Genomic DNA, 27,908 nt, shown 5'->3' with positions numbered 1-27,908 from the left:
TTGTGAAGAACTGGGATTAGATCTTCTTTGAAGGTCTGATAGAACTCTGCACTAAACCCATCTGGTCCTGGGCTTTTTTTAGTTGGGAGACTATTAATGACTGCTTCTATTTCTTTGGGGGATATAGGGCTGTTTAGATCATTAACCTGATCTTGATTCAACTTTGGTACCTGGTATCTGTCTAGGAACTTCTCCATTTCATCCAGGTTCTCCAGTTTTGTTGATTATAGCCTTTGGTAGAAGGATCTGATGGTGTTTTGGATGTCTTCAGGATCTGTTGTTATGTCTCCTTTTTCATTTCTGATTTTGTTAATTAGGATGCTTTCCCTGTGCCCTCTAGTGAGTCTGGCTAAGGGTTTATCTATCTTGTTGATTTTCTCAAAGAACCAGCTCCTTGATTGGTTGATTCTTTGAATAGTTTTTCTTGTTTCCACTTGGTTGATTTCACCCCTGAGTTTGATTATTTCCTGCCGTCTACTCCTCTTGGGTGAATTTGCTTCCTCTTGTTCTAGTGCTTTTAGGTGTGTTGTCAAGCTGCTAATGTGTGCTCTCTCTAGTTTCCTTTTGGAGGCACTCAGAGCTATGAGTTTTCCTCTTAGAAATGCTTTCATTGCGTCCCATAAGTTTGGGTATGTTGTGGATTCATTTTCATTGAACTCTAAAAAGTCCTTAATTTCTTTCTTTATTCCTTCCTTGACCAAGGTATCATTGAGAAGAGTGTTGTTCAGTTTCCACGTGAAGGTTGGCTTTCTATTATTTATTTTGTTATTGAAGATCAGCCTTAGGCCATGGTGATCTGATAGAATGCATGGGACAATTTCAATAAATTTGTATCTGTTGAGGCCTGCTTTGTGACCAATTATGTGATCAATTTTGGAGAAGGTACCATGAGGTGCTGAGAAGAAGGTATATCCTTTTGTTTTAGGATAGAATGTTCTGTAGATATCTGCCAGATCCATTTGATTCATAATTTCTGTTAGTTTCACTGTGTCCCTGTTTAGTTTCTGTTTCCATGATCTGTCCATTGGTGAAAGTGGTGTGTTGAAGTCTCCCACTATTATTGTATGAGGTGCAATGTGTGCTTTGAGATTTACTAAAGTTTCTTTAATGAATGTGGCTGCCTTTGTATTTGGAGCATAGATATTCAGGATTGATAGTTCCTCTTGGAGGATTTTACCTTTGATGAGTATGAAGTGTCCCTCCCTGTCTTTTTTAATGACCTTGGGTTGGAAGTCAATCTTATCAGATATTAGAATGGCTACTCCAGCTTGTTTCTTCATGCCATTTGCTTGGAAAATTGTTTTCCAGCCTTTCATTCTGAGGTAGTGTCTATCCTTTTCTCTGAGATGAGTTTCCTGTAAGCAGCAAAATGTTGGGTCTTGTTTGTGTAGCCAGTTTGTTAGTCTATGTCTTTTTATCAGGGAGTTGAGTCCATTGATATTAAGAGATATTAAGGAAAAGTAATTGTTGTTTCCTGTTATTATTGTTGTTAAAGTTGGCATTTTGTTCTTGTGGCTGTCTTCTTTTAGGTTTGTTGAGGGATTACCTTCTTGTTGTTTCTAGGGCGTGGTTCCTGTCCTTGTATTGGTTTTTTTCTGTTATTATCCTTTGAAGGGCTGGATTCGTGGAGAGATAATGTGTGAATTTGGTTTTGTCGTGGAATACTTTGGTTTCTCCATCTATGTTAATTGAGAGTTTGGCTGGGTATAGTAGCCTGGGCTGGAATTTGTGTTCTTTTAGTGTCTGTATAACATCCGTCCAGGATCTTCTGGCCTTCATAGTCTCTGGTGAAAAATCTGGTGTAATTCTGATAGGCTAGCCTTTATATGTTACTTGGCCTTTTTCTCTTACTGCTTTTAGTATTCTATCTTTATTTAGAGCATTTGTTGTTCTGATTATAATGTGTCGGGAGGTATTTCTTTTCTGGTCTAGTCTATTTGGAGTTCTGTATGCTTCTTGTATGTTCATGGGCATGTCTTTCTTTAGATTTGGGAAGTTTTCTTCTATAATTTTGTTGAAGATGTTTGCTTGTCCTTTGAGTTGAAAATCTTCATTCTCATCCACTCCTATTATCTGTAGGTTTGGTCTTCTCATTGTGTCCTGTATTTCTTGGATGTTTTGAGTTAGGATCTTTTTGCATTTTACATTTTCCTTGATTGTTGTGCTGATGTTCTCTATGGAATCTTCTGCACCTGAGATTCTCTCTTCCATCTCTTGTATTCTGTTGCTGATGCTTGCATCTATGGTTCCAGATTTCTTTCCTAGGGTTTCTATCTCCAGTGTTGCCTCATTTTGGGTTTTCTTTATTGTGTCTACTTCCCTTTTTAGGTCTAGTATGGTTTTGTTCATTTCCATCATCTGTTTGGATGTGTTTTCCTGTTTTTCTGTAAGGACTTCTACCTGTTTGATTATGTTATCCTGTTTTTCTTTAAGGATTTGTAACTCTTTAGCAGTGTTCTCCTGCAATTCTTTAAGGGATTTTTGTGCTTCCTCTTTATTGTCTTCTTCCTTTTTAGCAGTGTTCTCCTGCATTTCTTTAAGTGTGTTATTAACGTCCTTCTTGAAGTCCTCTATCATCATCAGGAGATATGCTTTTAAATCCGTGTCTAGCTTTTCCGGTGTGTTGGGGTGCCCTGGACTGGGCGAAGTGGGGGTGCTGGGTTCTGATGATGGTGAGTGGTCTTGGTTTCTGTTAGTAAGATTATTACGTTTACCTTTCGCCATCTGGTAATCTCTGGGGTTAGTTGTTATCGTTGTCACTGTTTAAAGATTGGAGCAGAAGCTGTGTTCCACTCACCAGCAGTCCCAAAATCCTGCGGCGGGGGTCGTGGGTAGCTGGTGGGTGTCAGCAACCCTGCTCTCCCGCTACCCCGGCGCTGATCCGGCCGGATGAGGCCTGTGGCCCTACTCAGGCCGGTTTCTGCTTCCCTCACTAATGTAGTCTCAGGTCCCGAGCAATTGGATTGGAGCAGAAGCTGTGCTCCACTCACCAGAAGTCTTAAGATCCTGTGGCGGGTGTTGTGGGTAGCTGGCGAGTGTCAGCCGACCCTGAGTCCCAGCTGCCCCGGTGCTTTTCTGACCGGAAGAGGGTTGTGGCCCTATGTAGGCCGGATTTCTCTCTCCCCAACCAGAGCAGTCTCAGGTCCCGCGTGATTGGACTGGAGCAGAAGCTGTGTTCCACTCACCAGCAGTCCCAAAATCCTGCGGCGGGGGTCGTGGGTAGCTGGCGGGTGTCAGGCAACCCTGCTCTCCCGCTACCCAGGCGCTGATCCGGCCGGATGAGGCCTGTGGCCCTACTCAGGCAGGTTTCTGCTTCCCTCACTAATGCAGTCTCAGGTCCCGAGCAATTGGATTGGAGCAGAAGCTGTGCTCCACTCACCAGAAGTCTTAAGATCCTGTGGCGGGTGTTGTGGGTAGCTGGCGAGTGTCAGCCGACCCTGAGTCCCAGCTGCCCTGGTGGTTTTCTGACCGGAAGAGGGTTGTGGCCCTATGTAGGCCGGATTTCTCTCTCCCCAACCAGAGCAGTCTCAGGTCCCACGCGATTGGACTGGAGCAGAAGCTGTGTTCCACTCACCAGCAGTCCCAAAATCCTGCGGCGGGGGTCGTGGGTAGCTGGTGGGTGTCAGGCAACCCTGCGCTCCCGCTACCCTGGCGCTGATCCGGCCGGATGAGGCCTGTGGCCCTACTCAGGCCGGTTTCTGCTTCCCTAACTAATGCAGTCTCAGGTCCCGCGCAATTGGATTGGAGCAGAGGCTGTGCTCCACTCACCAGAAGTCTTTTTTTTTTTTTTTTTTTTTTCGAGACAGGGTTTCTCTGTGTAGCCCTGGCTGTCCTGGAACTCACTTTGTAGACCAGGCTGGCTTAAGATCCTGTGGCGGGTGTTGTGGGTAGCTGGCGAGTGTCAGTTGACCCTGCGCCCCAGCTGCCCCGGCGCTTTTCTGACCGGAAGAGGGTTGTGGCCCTATGTAGGCCGGATTTCTCTCTCCCCAACCAGAGCAGTCTCAGGTCCCGCGTGATTGGACTGGAGCAGAAGCTGTGTTCCACTCACCAGCAGTCCCAAAATCCTGCGGCGGGGGTCGTGGGTAGCTGGCGGGTGTCAGGCAACCCTGCTCTCCCGCTACCCCGGCGCTGATCCGGCCGGATGAGGCCTGTGGCCCTACTCAGGCCGGTTTCTGCTTCCCTAACTAATGCAGTCTCAGGTCCCGCGCAATTGGATTGGAGCAGAAGCTGTGCTCCACTCACCAGAAGTCTTAAGATCCTGTGGCGGGTGTTGTGGGTAGCTGGCGAGTGTCAGTTGACCCTGCGCCCCAGCTGCCCCGGCGCTTTTCTGACCGGAAGGGGGACTATATTTCTATTAGCAGATTTTAGAGACATGCTTAGATGGAATAATGGAAAAGAAGGGAAAAGGGATCCTCTTTAATAAATATGTATTTTATGTGTAAGTGTGTGCCTGAGTATATGTATATGCAGCACTTGTGTGTAGTAGCCCTTGGAAGAGGATGTGAGGGCAAGACTTGTTCAGTTACTGAATGTAAGATGTGAAGAAATGGGCAGGCAGAAGGGTTTCCTGTGGTCTCTGACTTGAGTGGCAGGGGGGTGAGATGCCTTTCTTACACTGAGTCAGAAACTTGTAAGGTATGTATCAATACAGTGAGCTCAGTGTTTTAGAATTATATTATTTTGCCTCAAATATTAACAAACCAACCAACCAAATCAAACCAAATCACTACCCAAACAACTTTCTATAATGTATCCCTAAATTATGTGTCTACATCAAACCAATCAATCATTTGAACAATCTCTAATCAAATCATATTGTAAAATTATTTCTGGGGCATGTGATTCTGATTTTATGAAACTAGGGTGAGAAAGCCAGCATAACTATGGGAGTATGCCTTGGTGCCATGCATGTGATGCCTGGGCATAGCAGGGACTGCTCTATGAGGGGATGAGGTCATCTTGCACTTGCTTCATAAACATACTGAGCAGAGAGGAAGCTGTGGGTCTTGTGACCCACATGGCCACTCACCTCTCCTTCAGAGCCTTGGCTTCATGAACACAAAGATGGCCTCGGAATACAATGACATATTTATTAACTACTTTAATGGAATGTGTTTTAGTAAAGAAAGAATGAAGAGCAAGTAAATAGAGAAAATCTGGACACATAATTGTTCCAATCATTTGGATGATTGCAACATAGACTAGTAAAGATTCAAAGTAAAATATGGTTAATGGAAGTTCAATTTTAAGAGTCCAGAAGTATTACAGGAACATAGAATTTATATTATATTATATTATATTACTTATATTATATTATATTATTATTGTATATTAAAACAGATTTCACCTTTGAGAAAAAAATAGAGAGTTTCTCTTTATGTTTCTGGGACACATACTTACATAGTAATTTCTAGCTCTATCCATCCTTCTAAAATGTCATGATTTTATTTTTCTTTATGGGTGGTTATATATCATTTGATGTACAAATGCAACACATTTTCCTTGTCTGCTCATCTGCTGATATACATCTAGGCCATTGCAAATACTGCTGCAATGAACATGGCTGTACCAGGACCTCTGTGATAGGACATAGAGACTTTTAGGTATATACCCAGGAGGGATTCACCTGGGTCATATGGTCTTCGTGTTTCAAATTCACCAATGTCCATCCCCACCAAGCATGAGTAAAGGTCCCTCTTTCTTCACATCCTCACCAGCATTTGGTGTTGTGTGAAGTAAGTCATATTTGTGCTAACTTGGTCTCATGGAAGGATTGTAAGAACAACCTGCAATGTGTGGATCTATTCTTCTCAACCTCCTTTCTTTCTCTTCTTAACTCCTTTCCATCAATCTGCTTGAGACCCCTAGGGTGTGCCTCTGAGTGATGGGTTAAAATGTATCTTTAACATATCTTGCTTTTTTCTCTCTGAAAGAAAGTCAATAGTCTATAGCTTCAACAGTTCCTTCTTAAGATGAATGAAATGCACATAGGTAGGAGGGGTTTCATGAGATGTTTAGGTTAGGTTGACATATAAACAGTGGTATCTGATCTTTAAAAAACAAAAACAGTATTGTCCTGTGCCCAGTATAAAGATACTTGCTGCCAAACATGACAAGAGGAGTTTGGTTTGTAGATCCCACAGGATGGAAGGAGAAAACCCATTCCCACAAATTGTCTTCTGAACTACACATCCACATGACTGCAGATACATACATATATGCATACATACATGCACACACATATACACTTATTCATATATATATACACACATATATATACACACATACGATCATATACACATACAATATGTATACACAAAACAAAAAGTTAAATAATTAAACTAATACCTTTATATCCAATAAAATTATAAATCATTAATATTGATAGTTTTTCACGGAATGGGTATGATTAAAGTATTTTAGACCCTCTTGAAATTATATTTGAGTTCATGATCACATGGAATATGCTTTAAAAGCTCAGAAATATCTTTTTATTCATGTTGCCTTTCAAAATGTTGTTGCGGCTCCTGATGAGGACCTTTTGTTCTTTAAGATACAAATAGTGGTACTTACAATAATACAAACTAGTACAACAGAGCCCACCACAGACAGCACAATAGTAGAAATACTAACTCCTGATGAACGTGGACTTTCATCAGGGACAGGCTCTGCCTGAGGGGTGAAAAGTGCCACTTGTGCGATGTTGGATGGTCCCGAACTCAAACTGCTTTTGTCGACACTTTCAATGGCAATGAATATGTACATTGCATTTTCTTCTGAGATATTTTCTGGTTTAAAGGCAAAGGTTTCCTCGGAGTTGGCTTCTTTTGGTGTAAGTTTAGTAGTATCAACCCGAAGAGAATTATTAAAATTGTCTCTGAGGTCAATGATATTTTCGCTTGTTCTTATGATATACTGTTGAACTGAGAAAAATGTTATGTGTGGGTTAGTTACTGCATCACACCATATTAAATTTCTTTCTAGTTACCTTAAATATATTTTGTCATACTCACATCAAAAGTCTTATTCATTTTTCTGTAAAAGCTGAGTTCTGACTTTATTTATTTATTTATTTTTGTTTTTTGAGAAAGGGTTGCTCTGTATAGTTCTGGCTGTCCTGTGAAATCTGCCTGCTTCTGCCTCGCAAGTGCTGGGACTAAAGGGATGTGCCACCATTGCCCAACCGAGTTCTGACTTTTAAAGACAGCTATGCAGGAAAATCAAGACCTGTTTCATAAACTATAAAACATCAGATCCTAAAATTCCTACTTGGCTGAGTTGTCAGTCATAAGTGCTCTCCTCTAGCTGACCTATCTGCTCTTGCTTCACCCTATCTTTCAGTCAGGTCAAACCCACAGGGGTCCTTGTTCTTACCTCTTCCAACATCATAATCATCTCCTGGGGCCGTCCATGTTAGACTGATCTCTTCCCCATCAAGAGTGGCCTGGAGGTCTGTGATTCGATTTGGTGGGTACAGATCAGGTAATGGACCACTTGGAACATTGGACATCACAAAGGCACCTCCAGACGCTATCCTGCTGAAATTCTCTAGGACTGGCTGAGTAGCCTCAGTCGTTTCAGGTCTGGGTGGGTTCCCTTGAATTTCTCCTGCATTTAAAATTCTCTAGTTAAATTGGATGGAACTGTAAACTTTTAAGAACTCAGTCAGTCAGCTTCCTGACCCTCCTGTCTTTCCTTTCTTCTTCCTCTTTTCATTTTCAAGGTTGTATTTTTATGATGTGCTACAATCATAAGCCTTCCATTTGTGGGAAAATTCATCCTCCAGAATTATTACCAGGATGTTATCAAATCAAATTGGACAATAACTTGCTGTGATATGAAAACTGCCCTGAATGAGGATGTTATGTAATTTGTTATATGAATTAACAAAACAAAACAAAACAAAACAAATCCAAAATCAAACATGCTGGTATGAAATCTAGGCTAGCCTCAAATATACTTAAGCAGCCAAGATAACCTTGAAATCCTTATCCTCCTTCCTGCCTCTGTTCCATAAGTCCTGGGATTACAGGCATGTGTCACTAGGCTTCCCTAACATGGACCTTACAAAAGGATTGCTTTATTTCTCAAGTTATTTCTGACTAGAAATGTGTCTGCCCTTAACACTGGGATGGCTTCCTTCCCTCCAAGCCATCAGTGCTAAGACATAAGACTCTCAACTTCTCCATTGCTTAGCTCCCCACTCTCCAGATAAGGAGTCAGGAAAGCAAAGCTCAAAAACATGGACACCCGTGGAACTCAGAGGACAGACTGCCCCACTGGCTTGCACTTCTGTTCCTAGCATAGTGGGCCATTTCCTCTGTCCTCAAGTGTAACATAGAGGACAGACTACCCACTGGCTTGCACTTATGTTCCTAGCATAATGGGCCATTTCCTCTGTCTGTAGCTGAAAGGTAGATACATTTTGGTGATAGTCAAAGGATGTTCCACAGTAACAAATACTAGCTGATAGGTTTTCAGCATGTATTGATTGCTAGGTTTTGATTGGGTTAATGTAGAAACAATTGTGTAATAATCTCACTCTAGAAATGGGTGTAGTTACATTTTGAACTGTTTGTAGCCTCCACCATATGAAGTCACAAAAAAGGGATTCACTGGGTTTCTGATACTGGGACCCACTCACCATCCACTACCCAGCCTGGTATGTATGCAGCTCTGCTTGATGGGTGGCGTAAACTCCTCCTGGCAGAGTTTGTTCCTCCATCTGCACGGACTTTTAAGCTATACCTGCCATTCACTGAATAAGCTGTGAAGAACCTGGAGTAGACCCCATCATCCTTGAAAGCATCAGCACCTTGGTAAAAGCATAAAGAAAGGAATTAGATCATTGTAACAGATGAGAGGTTAGTGTGTGTTGTCACACTTGCATGGCCTTATACTCATAGTCTGTTGCTGTGCTTACAGTTTCACATTTGAATGGAGTATCTCTCTCCATTAGTTTCTGCCAAAATAATACATACTGAATGGTATATTCTTGACTCACTTTGGTATCTATCTCTATCTCTATCTCTATCTCTATCTCTATCTCTATCTCTATCTCTATCTCTATCTCTATCTCTATCTCTATCTCTATCTCTATCTCTGTACTCACATAACATGATAACCCACACTTATAATTGTGTATGTTTCATAAATACTTTAACATATTATCTCTTTGTGCCCTACCAACTTATGCAGATGTCATAAGCCTCTTCTTATCATTTCTCTTATATTTGATTGACTTTGAGTTCTCTACATTAATCTGCCTGTGTTATCTTCTGTTTATATAAGTGAGGCCCTTCCTGTGGCAAATGTTTCTTAGGCAAGACTTAATTATCATTATTCCTCATTGACAATGCAATTAACTTATTTTGCTTTATGATCAACAACTTCTGTTTCTTTCTTCTCTTTTCTTTTGTTTCTTTTCTTTTGCTTTCTTTTCTTTTTTTTTCTTTTTCTTCTCCAAATCATTTACTACATCTGTAGTTCAACAGAGAAAAGATACATTTTCCTCTAGGAATAAATGCTTGGGTATCTAAGAAATGTTGTAGCATAAGTCCTCTCTTACAATGATAAGCATAGGGGGCAGCTGATAAGTTAAAAATGTATTTCCCCATTCTACACAGAAGAGAAAACAATGTTCATGTATCAACCACATCTGTGTCCCTCTAAATGTATGGGGATTTTCAGACATGCAGATTTCCCAGACTACCTAGGGAAGCACCTGCGCAGTACTTCAAGTGACTCCTGTGTACACAGAAGCAAGCAGTGCTGGCCTCAGCTATCGGCCGTCTATTTCTTTTTCTTTTTTTCTAGTAAAGGAATTTTAAATTAGTTCGTTTCCCCTGTGAACTAAATTGTCATCTGGTAATCTAGTAAAATACCAAGAAATGATGCATGGAGCATGAAGTTACATGCACTGTAGAAGGGACTGGGAATTGGTGAAAGGTAGTTGAAGAATTATTGTTGCAATGAGAGAAAACATGGAATTCACTCCAAGAATATAACTGAAGACAAGTTTGTGGCATTACATAAAATGCACTGATGGGTGTCTTCTCTCATTCATGTGTGGGTCAAATTGGTTATTTTATTCACTGACTTCCACTCAAGTTTCAAAACACAGGAGAACACAGAGTGTAGGGAAAGGGTTTCTGCCCCACCTCCCTACAGAGCAGACATTACGTTTCCTAGCTTCTTGCCAGGCAGAACTGGCATCTGAAACTGCAGTGCCCAGTCTCCTCTCTGTGCTACTTCTAGCTTCTCCTGGGTCCCTGCTCCCAGGACTCTATCTATGCTTTGTTCCAGTTGTGGGGAATCACCCTTGCTTCCTTCCCTTCAGCTGTCAGGGTCCCAGTCTCTGGTGCTCTCTCCCACCCAAGAGACAATTCCTGCATCAGCTGCTTTGATAGTACTTTTTTGGTGATGCTCCCCTAAGAAGCATGAACTTAGAAGGAAGTCTTGTGTTCTCCATCTTCTGAATGAGCCTGTCTTAGATGGAGAAAGCTATTGCCTGTTGAGATTACAAACATCATTTTGGCAATACCTGACATATATAGAGAGCATACCATGTGCAGGACACTTACTAAGCACTTTGGCGTTGCCCAATTGGATTTCCTGTTGGTCTTTCTATTCCTTCCTAATATGTGTTAACCCTTCGGGTGGCCATCTTGTTCCCACTGCCCCAGGAACACATGACACATTTGGAACTATAAACATATCGGCTTATTCAGAAAAGTCTGTGGATTACCTGCACCGTTGTCCAGCAAGACTAGCTCTTCTGTCTTCCCACTGTTAGATTCTATGGTGGCTGTCACACGGGCTCCAATGATGGGAGTGTAACCTTGTAGAACTTCTGCATACACAATCATTGGGCTGGGGAAAGTGTTAGTGTCCGTGTTTACCTTAGCATTTACAGTGATTGGTGGAACAGAAGAACTTGCTGCCCGAGAGGTTACTGTAATCGTTAGTATCTCTGAGTTTTCTTTGGCTTCCAGGTTGTAAGTCCAAACACCCACCTAAAATTGTCAATGAAACATGCAGCAAGCATTTAGTGTCCAATGACATGTTTGTTTGTTTGTTTGTTTGTTTTCCATTATGTGATTATTAAAATAAAGCATAGAAGAAGGAAAAAAAAACAAAATTGGATTGAGTGTTCTTAGAAAGGTCTTGATTCCTCAGGTACTGAAGCTGAGACAGAATGGGATCCCAGATAGTGTTATGCATGATAATTGCATTTTGTGATATCTCAATTGGAAAATAATGTTTTGAAATGTTTGCCTTTGCTTTGCCCTTATTCTCTGGCCTCTGTGTCATATATTCCATGACTCTGGCAGGCAGAATTGGAAAAGATGACATTCCAGGTCACCAGGACGCTCCAATTTCTTCCTTTCTGTTCTCAGATGCCTTCTGTTTTCTATCAACCCAAGGCTTCTTTTCCTTTTATAGCTCTCAGGATCACACAGGTAAGGGAAGTACATACATTGTTCTTTCATTTTGAAGATGGTAAAGTTATTGTACTCACATTTATAATGTGCTTAGAGCCTCCTTGCAAGAATATCTTTAGGGGGAAATTCAAATGCTAGCTAGTGGCTTACCTGAGCTGTTCCTGGGATACTGAGATAGGCCATTTTGGAAGCAGAGTCCATTGTGAAATTGGAGATTTGTGTTCCTTTGGGATCCCTGAGATAAATGGCAGGGGCTTGTTTGCTCCAGGTGACAAGAAAGAATGTGTCCCTTCCCACGGTGCTGTCAATTACAACAGTGTCATTCAGCCAGAGGCTATTGGTCAGTATGGCACCCTTACTTTCAAGCTGTAGAAATGTAAAACAAACAACCAAACACAAGAAAAGAAAAAAAAAAACCCTTAATTATTACATAAGACAAAAGTTTTATTCTCTTTTCTTTTCTAGATAATTCCTCATATTTGATCTGAAAACAGTTTTACCTTTGCTTTCTCCTCACTCCCTCACTTATACCCCTCCCCCCGAATAGATTTGCCATCTTTCTGAAGGCTTCTTGGCTCGTGACAGTTGCAAGGTTGGTAATGCAGACCCTGAAGACAGGACAGGGTAGAAGAGGAGATCTAAAGAGGAAACATCAGTGTAGTGGCTATTCCTGGTTGTCAACTTGACTATATTTGGAATGAACTACAATCCAGAATTGGAAGGCTCACCAGTGATCCTAATCAGGAGGCTGGGAGATAGAAGTTTCTGATCTGGATCTTGGTATGGAGATCTTGAGACATAGTAGTTATGGATTCCAGAAGATTAAGACAGGGAGACCTCTGAGTTCAAGGTCATCTGTGATTAAAGGTGTGGTGGAACACACCTTTAATCTGGGCTACACCTTTTGCTGGAGACCATATATGGACATTGGAAGAAGGGAGTCTCGATCTCGTTCCTTCACCTGTTTGCCGTGTGGTACTGAGTAATTTCTAGATCATTGGACTTCCATTCACAGCTACTACTGAACCATTGTTGGGAATTGTACTGCAGAGTGTAAGTCATCAATAAATTCCATTACTATATAGAGACTATTCATAAGTTCTGTGACTCTAGAGAACCCTGATTAATACAATCAGTTGAAGGGTTTTGAATATGACCCTGCTATACTTGGGTAGTTTTCTGGAAAATGCTGCTGTTGACTGTTGGATATAAAGTATGCTAAAAGTCACAGAGAATTAGAGTAGAGAGTGTGTGTATGTGACATGTGCTTTACTCATCTCAGTGATGACCTGAAAGATAATCCTTTGGGTTTTTAGAGTATTCTAACTGGAGCAGAGTAAAAGCTCACACAGTGACACAAAGACAGGTCTGTAGCCTAGACACAGTTCATTGGAAGGAAGGTTACCTAGCATGATAGAGACTGTACATTCAGTTCATAGGAAGGCATGAAAGATAATTGAGATAAATAATTTTGGGGAGATTGCTAATGTGGAATCTTTATGTTTTCGCACAGGACTGAGAGTGAAGCCTTGGATGTGGTGTTCATCCATAGGAGGGAAACTGATTTTTGAAGTTATGAATCCTTAGAAGAGAGAAAGTAAACTATAGGGTCTCTTCTGAGAGGAGCCATAGAGAAGCCATTTATCTATGTTGATAGTTCGTAGCAGAGAGAGTCAACATCTTAATTTTTCTTTAAGTTACAAAATTGCATATTTGTCATATAACCATGGTGTTTTGAAACACTATAAATGGGCTAAATTAGACTAATTAACCCAAGGGTTTCCTCACAACTCACCTTTTTATTTAAATCCACTTTCTCATCTATTGCCTCAAATAGAATAAAATGCTATTAATTGTAGTTGTCACTATGTTTATGTAATACATCTCGTAGGCCCCCTTATTATTTAACTGAAAGTTTGTGTCTATATCTCTTCCTCAAACATCTTATTAGCTGATGCTAATTATGGCCTTATGGTTTTATCTTTACTTTGTGCATTCAGCTGTTTTGAATTTCAGGTGTACATGAGATAATGCACCGCATCTTTCTGTGCTCATTTTATTTCACCTAACAGGAAGTCCAAGAATATCCAGCTTTATCCATGTGGGTGCATCCTAGGGCTGCTCTTTTAGGAATAATAGAATGAATGTACTCTATCCTAGATATCAACACCCCAACACCTTCAGTCCTGATAGGAGCAAGACAATTCTTTGCAGCATCACTCTGTTGTCTAAAATCTCACTCCCATATTAAGCTGGCAAGTCTCTCAATGGATATGGAAAACTTTTGAATGAAAATACCATTTATTGTCTCTTCATCAGCAAAGTTTCAGAAACTAAAGTCATGTTGGTCCCACAATGGCATTAGGAGAAATAGATGTGGTAGCAGGGTTTCCTTTGTATTCCAGATGCCATCTCAAAACCCAGCTTCTCCTCAGCTCACATGACTGCACCATGCTTCTAACTGGTCACTGTTTACCTCTGACATTTCCACTCATCATGCATGTGAATCCAGATCAACTTTGAATATTTGTGTTTTCTTTTTCTTTTCTATTACAGAACTTACCAGAAATATCTCAAATGAGCAAAATATAATTTTATTTCTACTATTCTACATTTTGAAAACCAAACTGAACCAAACCAAACCAAACCAAACCAAAACACACAAACCAACACCTAAAATCTTGAACATCTCTCTCTTAAATGTTTCCTTTATGGCTAGTTTCATGTACTCTGCCCTTACACCTTTCCTTGGTTACGGCAAAGGCAACCACAAAATCTATAGGGATGGGAAAACACTGACCTGAAGTGACTTCTGGGTGATATCAGCATTTTCTGAAGCCAGGGCCCCAAAAGCATCAATGAGTCCATTGTTCTGGGCTTCATCTGTAGCAAGCCTATGGTTTCCACCTAAATTATGAATGAATATGCTGCATTGTTTTGTAGAACAAGAGTTCTTATTATAATTTAATGATTAACAGTGTAACAGTTCAAATAAGGGAAAGCATCTTTACCTATTGTAAATCAGATAGGGGACTAATATCCAATATATATAAAGAACTCAAGAAGGTAGACTCCAGAAAATCATATAACCCCATTAAAAATTGGGGCTCAGAGCTAAACAAAGAATTCTCACCTGAGGAATACCGAATGGCAGAGAAGCACCTGAAAAAATGTTCAACATCCTTAATCATCAGGGAAATGCAAATCAAAACAACCCTGAGATTCCACTTCACACCATTCAGAATGGCTAAGATCAAAAATTCAGGTGACAGCAGATGCTGGCGAAGATGTGGAGAAAGAGGAACACTCCTCCATTGTTGGTGGGATTGCAAGCTTGTATAACCACTCTGGAAATCAGTCTGGCAGTTCCTCAAAAAATTGGACATAGTACTACTGTAGAATCCTGCAATACCTCTCCTGGGCATATATCCAGAAGATGTTCCAACCAGTAAGAAGGACACATGCTCTACTATGTTCATAGCAGCCTTATTTATAATAGCCAGAAGCTGGAAAGAACTCAGATGCCCCTCAACAGAGGAATAGTTACAGAAAATGTGGTACATTCACACAATGGAGTACTACTCAGCTATTAAAAAGAATGAATTTATGAAATTCCTAGGCAAATGAATGTACCTGGAGGGCATCATCCTGAGTGAGGTAACCCAATCACAAAAGAACTCGCACAATATGTACTCACTGATAAGTGGATATTAGCCCAGAAACTTAGAATACCCAAGATGTAAGATACAATTTGCTAAATGCATGAAACTCAAGAAAAACGAAGAGCAAAGTGTGGACACTTTGCCCCTTCTTAGAATTGGGAACAAACACCCATGGAAGGAATTACAGAGACAAAGTTTGGAACTGAGACAAAAGGATGAACCATCTAGAGACTGCCATATCTGGGGATCCATCCCATAATTAGCTTCCAAATGCTGACACCATTGCATACACTAGCAAGATTTTGCTGAAAGGACTCAGATATAGCTGTCTCTTGTGAGACTATGCCGGAGCCTAGCAAACACAGAAGTGGATGCTCACAGTCAGCTATTGGATGGATCACAGGGCCCCCAATGGAGGAGCTAGAGAAAGTACCCAAGGAGCTAAAGGGATCTGCAATCTTATAGGTGGAACAACAATATGAACTAACCAGTATCCCCCGGAGCTTGTGTCTCTAGCTGCATATGAATCAGAAGATGGCCTAGCTGGCCATCAGTGGAATGAGAGGCCCATTGGTTGTGCAAACTTTATATGCCTCAGTACAGGGGAACGCCAGAGCCAAGAAGTAGGAGTGTGTGGCCGGGGGAGTCGGTGGGGGAGCATGTGGGGGACTTTTGGGATAGCATTGGAAATGTAATTGAAATAAATGCCCAATAATAAGAAAAAAAAACCAGTTCAAATAAAGTCAAAATTTCCACATGGGTTAAATTAAATTTTCAGAAAGCTATTAAGGTCATCTCTGAGATGTTAGGTTAATTTAATATATCATAACTGTGAAGCAAAACCCACTTTATTACTTAGTATGGCAACCTCAGTTGCCTGAGGTACTTCATCTGGATGTAATTTTGAAAGGCACTAGATTCTGTATATTCACAGATTGGTGTATAGCCCTTTAGGGGAATTATCAACTCTTATTCACATTATCTAGATTTTTGTCAGAAAAAATAGATTAGAAGCAGAAAATTGAAAAGATGAAAGAATTGCTGTATCAAGGTATCTTGACAAAACCTGAGTATTGGTGAGAATATTTGTTAGAGAAAAATATTGTAAAATGCTCATAAAGTGTTTGGAATGGTAGGAGCTTATATAGCCAGTCACAAAATACCCCCAATTATGTATACTTGGTGTCATGAAATCCAAACTAGTATAATAATTGATATTCATACTATTGGCTTTGTTTACTATGTTAGGAAGATACTAGGAGCATGTAATCAGTTTTCATCACATCTGTATATTAAAATAAGTTACCATAGTTAATGTTACATAAGTTAACATAGTTTGAATGTTCTCGTCATCTTTAGTCCTGGAAAATCCCAGACTTTGTTCAAGCCCTGTCTTGGGAGCCATTTGATTCCATATAACTCCTTTCCTCTCCTTCCCCACTACAACATTTTGGGAACATAGAAGGCTTGTAAGTCTCAATTAAATTTTATTTTGTATTCTTCCTGTTATGAAGAAATGTGATCTATGTGTTTAAATTTACTGTCTTATGTGTCTTTTCCATCCAACTGAATAAAGAATGTGACGAGGACAGAGGCTGGGTCTGTTTGACTCTGTTCTCCAATCCTTGGCCTGACTCTTGCAAAGTTGAGCTTAGAAGAAGTAGTTGAACATCAGCTCTACATTTATACACAACAACTGAAAGTCTGAGATGAGATCATGTGTTACCTGTTAAAATGCTCATGTTTGTTACAGCTAAGTCAGCCGATGGTCCCAAGGCAATGAAATGAACTATGGCCCCGCTGTCTTTCACCTCGTCAATACAGTCTTTGGCTGTGCTGTCCTCCCCATCACTCAACAGCAAGATCTCAGTCCCATCTGTTTTGTGTCCTCCATTTTTAAATACCTGCAAGCATAATTCAGAATACCATTATCATTTCATACTAGATTAGCTATCTTGATGGAAAGTTAGAAAAAAGAAACTATAAAAAAAGTATAGAATAGAGATAATTTCTGTTTTAGAATCATGGAGTTTATGTTCAATAATCCTTGGAGAATATAAATAAATTTTCTGTCCTCCTCCCCAAAATATAGGGGATAATTTTTCAACTAAAAGATGGGTGGGATCAGGAATTAGAAAAATTCACATGGACTAAATAACATCTGACTCAGGAAAGCCCAGGCCAATAGATATTTAAAATATGGAACCAATTGTCTTTGCCTGATATCCTCTGACAAACCAGTTGGTTTATACAAAATCTCTTATATATACAGCCAGGTGCATTGAGCAACCACACTAGCACTAAAAGGCGATGGAATCGCAATTAGGAAACTCTTAAATACTTAGATAGCAGGGATCTAATGGTCTAAGCATGTTGAAATTCCAGATAAGACAGAGTCTCATTCATCCCATGCTGGTCTTAGATGATCTAGGCAAAAATGATCTTGAAATTTTTATCCCTGTGCCTTGATTTCCAAGTGCTAAGATAGCATATACATCAAAAATTTTTTTCCTGTGTGTTTTGTCTAGAACCTCTTAAGATTAGTTATGCTAAAATCAAGAGACAAGTAAGAACAGTAGAACTTCACTTTGTTCTAAAAACAAAACTAAGATCAAAATACATGTGCAGTGGGATTTTCACCTGAAATGCAGTCTTGATTCCAGAGCAGATGGACGTCCCTCCATCAGCACTTGTAGGTAAGGTTTGCAAAAGCTGGTTTTTCTCGATGTCACTGTTTATTTGGATCAGCTCATGCATAATAGTGGCCTGGCTACTAAAGTTTACCATCCCTACCCAGGCCCTGGTTTCAATTATCTGGCTTAGAAAGTATTTTGCTGCTTGGTTCATTCGATTCAGGCGATCATTAGACTGTGTGAAAAATTATAAGAGAAGATATGAGTGGTTTTCAACTGGAAGATGAGAGAAGAACTGGACAACTGTTAATTTGAACTATGGAAGAATGCAATTATAATTTTAGCTGGCAAATTAATAAGTGTGGTTATAGGTAACATGGGCACATGTAGAAGTTCATAGCTTTCTACTTGAGGTGTTCCCAGTGGCTTAGTAACCAAGTCAAAGGTGGGGCTTGGGTTGAAACTAAGGCAATGGTTAACATCACAATTCAGCCCATGATCACACATGTTAAGATAAACTCCCATCCCAGGTTTGGAAACCTCAACCAGACTCTCTTGGTCTCCAAACATAGCTGAGCTTTGAAGCTCACCAGGAGCCTGCTGAGCTACCATTAACTCTGAGAAGGCCACCTACTCTGCCCCTTCTACTTCTAATCTTTCCTGTAGTTATCATTGGGGTGACTGCATTGGCTTTCTGGTAACTCATTGGTAACCATGCTTCTCTTAACTAGATGACTGCCCAGGACATACACATCACACATTGATTTCCTCTAGATTCTCCCTGCAACCCATCCCCAAAGTGGTTTGAGAACTTCTCGAACCAAATCACAGCTCCTACATATCTACAATTTTGTCCCGCCTGTTCATCTATCATTTTCACATCTGATTTTTGTTACTTTTTTTTTTTTTTTGGAATGGTGAGCTTGTAGGAGTGCAGGATACTTAGACCACAGCACACATGTTATGGTATATATGTAGAGATGAGAGGACAACTACAGGGACTCAGTGCTTGCCTTCCATCATTTGATTTCCAGAGCTTGAACTCAAGTTGTTAGGGTTAGCCAAAAGCACCTTTGCCCACTGAGCGTCTCTTCTGCCTTTATCATAAACATTATTATTATCATTCATTATTATTGGTGTGTGTGTGTGTGTGTGTGTGTGTGTGTGTGTGTGTGTGTGTGGTTATGGTGTCCATGTGGAGGTCAGAAGATAGTTTTGAGGACTCAGTTCTCTTTTAATTCTTGAACTCATATTGATAGACTATTTTACTTGCTGAGCCATCACACTTTTTTTTTTTTTTAAACACAGATCTACTAGGACCCTATCTGGGGTATTCTATTCATCTCTCAATGGGCAGTCTCTTCTCTCCTCAGTGACATTTCTTGGGCTACCTGTGTGTAGTGATTTTGAATGTTCTGTCTTCCATGAAACCCCATGTCACTGTGGCTCACCTTGTCAGTCCCTGCCATTCTTTGCCCTTTCAATAACAACTTTCCCTTCCTTGCTGACGCTTTAATTTCTGCTTTAGCACATCTGTCCCACCACACAGTGCAGTCACTCAGTGCTTTATCATATAACACCTGCTTGTTTGTAGTTTATATTCACTTTAGCAGCTTCCGATTGGTCACAAATATATTATGTTCTCTGGATCAGAAAAGGTTCTAGTTCCGAGTGGAACTTTTAGTCTGGTCTGGAGAGGCACAGGTAGTATCAGTAAATTACACAGAACTGGAGATATACAAAAGGGAGTTTTGGCATTAGCAAAAGATGAACTCCTATACAGTACCTCTAGAGCCCAGCCCTTCTCTTGGTGAAAATGTGTCTCTACTAAATTGTAGAGGACAGGAATGATTTACTTAGGTAGGTGAAGCTGAGACAGAGAGAAAAAAAACCCACACATTTCTTAACTGTTACTATATCTGCTTTTTTGGTTTATTTTATGAGACAGGGTCATACTATGCAACCCAACTGACTTTGAACTTGCCTAGTCCCCCAAATGCTAGGATTCCAAGAACATACTTCCATTGCTCATCCTAAATGAACTATAAACTTCTCAAGTACATTTCTATACTCAAAATAAAAACAAAACCAAACAAACGAAAAAGAGCTCAGGAACTTACAGCCATACTCCCAGACACATCAAGAACTAGGCATACAATTCTCTCACTGATCCTCAGCAGGGAGAAGAAGGGTGGAGCGGGTGGTGTCTCCATGGGCGTGCTGTTGTTAAAATCCTCAGAACTGCTGATTACTTCCCACGTGCTTCTCCATTGGCACTTTTCATTATGTAGAGTTGGAGCCTCTCGATTATGGTTTTCTTTTTTACAGAATTCAGTCACCTAAAAGTGGAGTAAATTATAGAAAATTACTATTTCATGTATTAAAAAATGACCTGGAAAACAAAGCAAAAGTATGTCCAGCGTTAGAAATTAAAAATAATTATGCTGGCTGGCCTAGCAAAGTGGCTATAGTTGATACTTTGCTATGAATGTATGTAATAATAGCTATCAAAGAAAAAGTGGTTGTTGAGAGTGGGGGTGGGGGCTCAGGATTGGTATGAATGATTCTATATGGGAGGATTGAACTTTAATTGAAAACACGTTTTTTTGTTATGTTTTTTTAAATTGAAGGAGCATATGTATAGTATTTAGCACTATGCATGTTCAAATAAAATACTGTTAACACTAAAGTAGACTTATTATTTAATAGTTAATAATTATCTAGCTATTAAAAGACAATAGTGTTAATATACAATAGAGGATGAAAAATTACTGCATGTCAATCAATGTTCAATGAATTCTATATTAACATATTTAATCTTCATGTCATGCTTAACATCTGTAATATCTCAGGTATAACACTTGCCTAGCAATGTGTATTTTTTAAATTTTATTTTCATCATCATCATCATGGTTATTTTAAAATGATGTTAGACAAATCCTTTGATTATAGATTTCTGGACACAGTGACTGGTATACTTACAGAATCGATACTTTGCATGAACATTATGGAAGCCTTTTCTGATTGAACTTTATCAGGGAAGAATTGACAATCCTTTTCATATAACTTTGTGGTGGAATTAGTTCTGCACCTTCTGGTTGTACAGCTGCCCCCTTGGCATATATGGACTCTATTTGTACCCGTGATACCCGTGGAGCACCTGAAAATATGGGAGTGAGTCTAAGAGACAACTTAGTCATTCCTTTGAAAAGTGATCCTGTTTCCACTGAGCTTTGTGGCTCAGTATTTGTTTGTAGCTTCCAGGACCTTCCTCCACTGCTGGCCAATCAAAGTAATCATTTGTTTTTCAAGAAACTGTAATGAAAAACAAAACAAAACAAAACAAAACAAAAACAAACCCCTAAAAAAATCCAAAAAAACCAAAGTGGTATCTCCAGTCACACACAGTGGGGCTCTCTGCTAGCATGAGAGCTGTGGGTGGGTCTTTCCCTTAGACATTCATACAGCTGGCCTTGTACCAACTCTCTGTAGTCACCTGGTTGACAGAACCCTGTGAACCATTTATTCTTGGTGTGCAGTGTGGTCTTCTTTTCCAAGAAGACATCCTTGAAGAGTGGCATCACATGACTACATGTGCTTTGACTAATCAAGGAGCATCATTTTATCCAGATTACAATGGGACTGGACTCGGAGAATGAGGAACTGCCAAGAAAGGCAATGGAATGAAGAAGGATTGATGTGTGCTGTTCCATGGGAGAGTCATAGCTGGCAGTGATCAGAACAGACACACCAGGCTTTAGCCACAGCTCATCCCATTGGCTTGCAGTTCAAATTCAGTAAGTGAATTTTTAATGAGTTCTGACAGGTCTGGGAGAGATGTGTAAATAAAAAGTGTCAAAATGCCAAACAAATGATTGGCATTGAGGCTATGTATATATTTGCACAGATAATCATTGTCTTCAAGGAAAATGGCCTAAAATAAGCATAAAATAGGCTTGTGATATTGCATCTATTATCTGCCTTGTAAGAAAATATGGATGCTTGTCATTGGAAAGGACTATAAAGCAGTTAAAAGCCAGAGGTCATTTAAAGGTACTTAGGGGTCATGCCATGCCTTGTTGCTTCGATTTTCTTTGATGAAGCACTATAGAATGGCTCGTCTTCATTGTACTCATCAAATACTCCCCAGCGAAGGTGGGCCCATTCATGGACCAACAGTTTTCCTGTAAGACATTTTTGAAATACATAGTCATAATTTGATTGGTAAATTTTATATCTCAAAAATTTCCAGGCCACCGTGATGGTCCAGTGGGCAAAAGTGCTTGCCACCAAACCTGACAACCAGAGCTCAGTCTTGAACCCCATGTGGAAGGGGCAAGAACTGACTCTCAAGTTGTCCTTTGCCCACTACACCACTCCTGAAGAGAGAGGGAGAGAGACAGAAATGGAGACAAAGAGAGAGAGAGAGAGAGAGAGAGAGAGAGAGAGAGAGAGAGAGAGAGAGAGAGAGAGAGAGAGAGAGAGAGAGGAGAAAGAGAACAGAGAGAAGAGAGAGGAGAAAGAAGAGAGAGGAGAGAAAAGAGAGAGAGACAGATTGAAGAGAGGAGAGAGAGAGAGAGAGAGAGAGAGAGAGAGAGAGAGAGAGAGAGAGAGAGAGAGTTTCCATTTGGGTTTAGGTTTTCTGTAAATCCTAAAGTTTTTTATTTTGTACATAAAAATGCTTTTGTATTAAAGGATATTCATTGCTGTATGGAATATTAATTTTTATACCATAGCATGTTAAATCAATGAAACAATGTGGAGCATATGCCACAGTCACAGTAAACTAGTATTTTATTTTCAGTTCTTGGAGTGTCAAAAATTTTTAGTTTATGGCTTGCCAAGTACCAACCCTGTCAACAGCCTAATCAGATATACAGAACTCTGCTGTGTAGATATTTCGAGGGTGCAACTTTAGTGGAAAAAAAAAAACAGACTAAAAATGCTCCTGAAGAGTTAATATTGAAGAAAGATATAGATATGCTATTATAGATTATGGAGGTTACACTGGCTACTGCATAAAGATTTTCGCAAATTTTGAGAAAATTCAAATTATTTGGAATAAGCACCATGAAATACGTCACTTGTTTAATGTCACAAAGCTAATAGAGGAGTCAAGATTTGGAGCCAAGTGTTTCTGCTCCAGTCTGCTTACTTAGTATAGAGTTGCTTGTCGCAAACATGCAATGCTTTAACCAAATTCCCCACCTGAATCTCCATATTCATCTTGTTTTCTCCCCAGTACAAAGTCAGGGGTGAAGTGAATGTATTCTGCTCTCTCTTCACACTGTGTGAACTGCCTGGTGTAGGGCTCATCTCTGCCCTCGAAGGCGGGAGGTGCCACTTTAATGTCAGCCTGAGAATGTTTAAAACGATCGTTAACACTTGCAGAACAGAAAAGACAGTTGTTAGAATAACTCTGAATCAATAACTGTGTAGCAAAGCTAGCAAGCACCAGAAAATACTTTTTTTGTTGTTGTTAGACAAAAAAAAAAAAAAAAAAAAAAAAAAAGTGATACTTACATGCTTGTAACTCTCCTGTTTTGGCCTCCTGTACTGGGGACTGTCTTTCCAACTCTCAGGAATTAATAGAGACACACTTTTGAAGAAAAATCTTTTTTCTGTAGCTTCAAAAAGGTATGTAGATGCTTTAGTCACCATTCCCTATTATCAAAGGGAAATAGATAGGTAAAAATGAACATGAGAATGGAGTCATGTCTCAGGTGCACTTCCCTGGTGAACCCTGTTAAGCTGTTACTACAAAAGGAGCCATGCATCAAGCTCATTGCTCAGCAGGCTCTGCCCATCCTTCTAACCTGACCCTCTGTCAATCCATAACTCCCCTCATCAGCACCTGCAAAGGCTTCTGGGTCTCCATCATCTCACCTCAAAAGACAGCTTGAGGCACATACTTGGTGATTTCAGTAATTGATTTATGTAGTTATACACCTGGTGTTTAGAGTCATTTATTCGGATCTAATATTTGTGTGAAGGCTTTTTGGTTGGCTTATGGAATGTCTGAAGCCTGGTGACCATATCTTTAGTAGTCTAAAGACACTCCTAATTTCAAGAAATAAACCAAAACAGCTCTAGCAAATGCAAGCTAAGGAGAATAGCTCACAGGAACGGTTAAAAGGATGGGGTTTTCTTTGTTTTTGTTTGTTTGTTTGTTTGTTTTGTTTTTTCGTGACAGGGTTTCTCAGTATAGCCCTGGCTGTCCTGGAACTCCCTTTGTAGACCAGGCTGGCCTTAAATTCAGAAATCAGCCTGCCTCTGTCTCCCAAGTGCTGGGATTAAAGGCGTGAGCCACCATGCCCGGCTTGGGGTTTTCTTTTTATACTCTTGGAAGAGGTGGGAATGTTGGACCCTTGGAGGGCAAGGTAATAGAAATTCCATAGCACATGTAAAAAAAAATCATCAGAGAACTGTTACTCTGCCTTCAATGTGAAAATACACATTCTCTCCCAGTATCTGGAGTCCAAAGCTACTGCAATTTGTTAGGGGATTTCTCTCTCAACATTGTCAATATCTAATAAAGAGAAACACAGATGAAAAGCAATTAAGGTTCCTTATAAGCAGGCTTCTCAGAGGGAAGTAAAACATAAACAAATATAAAATAAAATAAATAAAAGCAAATATATCTTCATTTCGCAGAAGCTTTCTGCATCTCCACTGCTTTGTCTATCAGGACAGACCCCTCTTCCAGCTTTATCAGAAGCCCACTGCTCCTGAAGGCCTCCATCTCTCACCCTGCTGCCCTCTGAGAGTCCAGCACTCTGACTCACATGCATTTTAAAGAGTCAGCAAGCTGATTAGAGATTAGTTGAGAGATTAGTCAGTGTCAGAGTCCAGAGAATGAAGGTCCAGTGCAGGAAGTTTGTGAAGAACTCTACAGTGGCTCAGAAGCTGTTTAGCACACAACAGAAGGAGGATAAAATAATTCTCTTTTTCCCTGGATGCCTCTTTTCAAAATGAGAGGTATTTAGGCCCCAGGAAGAGAGTACTCTCTGTACATATGAGAACAGAGTGGTAGTGGTTCAAACTGAGTTATGAATTGGACCAGTAGGCTTGCTGTGTACAACTGTATAGGTTGTGTCTTGTATAACTCCAAGGGACTGCATTTCCTTGAGAGTCCCCATGACTCAACTGGCTTTCTTAGATAGGAGTGTGTTTGTAGGCCATGGAGAGCTATCAGAGACATTGTAGGTAACTTTCATCTTCACTGATACTGGGTGCCTAATAAGGGTTTCTCAAAGTTTTCTAACCAAAGTCCTATTGTATTCCTTCTAAGTTCCTCCCCAGAATTCCAATAATGTTTTAGACTTAAAAAAATAAAAATAAAAACCTGAAATATCAGTGTTTGCAGAAGTGGTCAGGTTTTAAATCCCAAAGGATCCTGAATATAAAATACAAAAGAAACTTGATAATGGAGAATATCAACCCATCAATTATAAGAGTTTTCCAAAATCATTGTATAAGTAGAGGATAGCAAGGCGTCTTCTGATGAGAGAAGACTTTGTAAAAGGCTAAGTGTCAAAAGCCACTAAACTATAGACATGTTGGCAAAGGATTGAATTTGTACTTGTAATAGTCAATAGGAGACTATGCTGAGAATTCCTTTTTGTCTCTAAAAATAGTCTTATCAAATATTCATTTTCTGAATTCAAAAAAGTTTGAAGCCAATCATTTATTCCTGTACACCAAGAATCCATCATTGAGAGTCTGGTCTTTGTATTCTATGGGAAAAATATGTTTTGTCTTTTAGAGTTCAAAGGACACCAGGTAGTGACACCTCTGAGCTGCTGGATGGTTGACAGAGACTGCATGACAAGTGGAAGCCAACTGAAATCATAAGGATAATTCAGTTCATGCCCAGTAGGGAACTCAACAACGAGCATTGGGGCCCAGTGGGGATGACCCCAAACCAAGTAGAAGAAGTTGTGGATGTTGCTCCTGAGGACATGAGAAATGATCATGAAGCTGACATGGCAGTCTTTACTTGGAATGTTGGGGTTGGAAGAGAATTTAAAAAACTAAAGTCCTAGGATTAGTGAGGGGGCCTTTCCCTCTTTTTGCAACCACTTGGTGGGCTCACACCCTCCACACACTGATCGTCTCTAATTTTCATCTAAGTACACATTTTACATCTCCCCATGAATTCAGAGGTCCGTCTCTTCTACCTGGATGTCAAAAAGCTCCTCAATCTGTAACCACCTCGAGCTCCTCCTCCCCAGGCACAGCTCTTTCTTACAGTTTTCCTTCCCAGTTGATGAAAGTCCTCTACAAGTAGTTAAGCCAAAGTTGGAAAGTTTGCCTTGCCTCTTAACATTTCCTCTCTACCTCTCCTTTCCACACAGGAATAAACCAACAAGAGTGTTGTCCTTCATGCTTTCCAAATATGTTCAGCATCACTTGAATCACTTCTCACACCTCCTTGTCCCAGTCACTGCTCCTGTTCATAACCACAGCCTGGCTCCTTCTTCACCCCTATCCTGCATTCATACAGTGATGTGATATGAGTGAGCCTTCTATGGTTGCAGGTAGACAGAGTGGTCATAGAATAGACACCAAAGTGTCCACATCCTCAGCTAAGCTCTTTCATGGAGTCTCATTACTTTCTGGGCTCTGCCATTGTGCATAAGCCTCTCCCAGCTTCAGTGTAAGACAGACACCCTTCCTCCAGCTTATTCACTGTTTCCTTGATTACACAAGCTGCTATTACCCACATAAGGCTCTCATCTTGGTGTCTGCTCACATGTCATATCATGAGTGGGGCTTCTCTGAGGGCTTCCCTGCAGGAAACAGTGACTTACACTCTTGCCTATTACAGCTGTGCTCTGCTCTGCCTTGCTCTTCTGGGGCAGCGTGCTCCACAGTAACCTACTAACCTCATACTCACTCTCCCACTCACTCTGATATTACTGTGAGGACCTGGAAAAGAAGGCATACCCATAATTCCTTTCTCTTTTAAGTTACTTCTCTTTCCTCAGTGGTTCAACAAACATATGTGTATGCACGCACAATAAATAAGTAAATTACAAAAGCAGAACAAGAATCCAACTTCTAAATGACAGACAAGGAAGCTGAGATCACAGAGGCTCTCTGCTTTGTCTTTGATCTTAAGGTGAGGAGTTCATATCTCTTCTAGAACCTCTACAACCTTCACCTGGAATGTCTTAGAGCCTTCATCTCAATCCATGCCTTCCAAAACTGTCTTCTCTGTTTTCAAACTTCTCAAAGCATTCAGAGGTTTCCACAGTAACTCTTACTATTACTATTAACATTTTTATTATTCATAATTCAAATAGGAGAAACCCTGATTTTCTTACCTTTATGTGTTCAATTATTGTTGTATCTTCTGGCACAGCAGGATCAATGGCAATAATGATGTCTTCATAGCCATTCTCATTCAGCCTTATCAAGGAAGTGTCTGACCCCCAAAGCAGGTATAGCAGTAGAAGGAGGAAAACAGGCCCTCTGGAGAAAGCCATCATTCCAGCCTGGTTTCCCAGAGGCCTTTCTTTCTCTGTGTCTCTTGGCAGGTCTATATATACTCCTAAAAATCACCTGTTAACTGATTGTGGGATAGTGACTGTTTAAAGGTCAATGTTCATGTACAGAAAACACATAGCCGGGTTATAAAATTGGTTTTTTGCTTGGTAATGTTTAAAGGTATCAGAAAATTATAAAAATACATAGCACCCTCTCGTCTTGAGACATAATACATTGCTTCCCGTTTTCAGGTAATTTCCTAAGCATAAACACAGATATATTTATTTATTTATTTATTTATTTATTTATTTATTTACATAACTGGATTTGTTCTTTGAAAGAAAATACATAACACATTCTGCTTACTTTTCCCACTTCTCCAGTCACCCCCCTACAAGTCTGGTTGCCACATGCACATCTTTTTGTTGCTTTGTGACCTGCTAAGTTCAGTTAGGGCCATCTATGAGGCCATGGCTTGGGAATCTATGTTGGAGGCCAGTGAGCTCGTCATGAGTATACAACTGAAAACAGTGACATCCTGTCCATGAGAAAGCATCAAGAGCCAGTAGTTAGCCCAGGAAGCATAGCCCCTTGAGCCCCTCCCTGATCCTTGATTGACAGGCCCAATCTTGTGAGACCCTGTGTAGGCAGCCCTATCTCCTGTTAGATCATGATTG

General features: G+C 40.3%; 1 protein-coding gene across 2 annotated transcripts; it reads right to left on the bottom strand.

Annotated features, from left to right (window-relative positions):
• Positions 1 to 6,507: 6,507 nt before the first annotated feature.
• LOC110288176 (calcium-activated chloride channel regulator 4A-like) lies at positions 6,508 to 27,233 on the bottom strand. 2 transcript variants are annotated; one of them, XM_021154599.2, is made up of 14 exons: positions 27,069 to 27,233; positions 23,263 to 23,403; positions 22,948 to 23,095; positions 21,815 to 21,923; positions 20,722 to 20,899; positions 19,860 to 20,078; positions 17,747 to 17,974; positions 16,833 to 17,010; positions 14,245 to 14,351; positions 11,595 to 11,810; positions 10,748 to 11,015; positions 8,645 to 8,815; positions 7,375 to 7,608; positions 6,508 to 6,923 (listed from the first exon to the last, which is right to left on the bottom strand). In XM_021154599.2, exons 1-14 carry the CDS (start codon positions 27,231 to 27,233, stop codon positions 6,508 to 6,510), a joined length of 2,778 nt encoding a protein of 925 aa, XP_021010258.1. The 2 variants fall into 2 exon arrangements, with proteins under 2 accessions (XP_021010258.1, XP_085691372.1); XM_085835246.1 differs by lacking the exon at positions 17,747 to 17,974.
• Between the last annotated feature and the right edge of the window lie 675 nt (positions 27,234 to 27,908).

The sequence above is a fragment of the Mus caroli genome, unplaced genomic scaffold (genome assembly GCF_978045245.1).
Source record: "Mus caroli unplaced genomic scaffold, Mus_caroli_1 scaffold_3, whole genome shotgun sequence".
NCBI classification, from domain to species: Eukaryota; Metazoa; Chordata; class Mammalia; order Rodentia; family Muridae; genus Mus; species Mus caroli.
This window is presented reverse-complemented; position numbering and strand designations above follow the sequence as displayed.

Bases quoted from the DNA above. Each gene is read 5' to 3' on its own strand.
- LOC110288176 (XM_021154599.2), bottom strand. From the start codon at position 27,233: ATGATGGCTTTCTCCAGAGGGCCTGTTTTCCTCCTTCTACTGCTATAC. The intron at 17,975-19,859 runs GTAAGTTCCTGA...TTTTTCACACAG, and splicing joins ATGTGTCTGGGAGTATGGCT to TCTAATGATCGCCTGAATCG. The intron at 14,352-16,832 runs GTAACACATGAT...TTCATAATTTAG, and splicing joins AAACATGAGCATTTTAACAG to GTGGAAACCATAGGCTTGCT.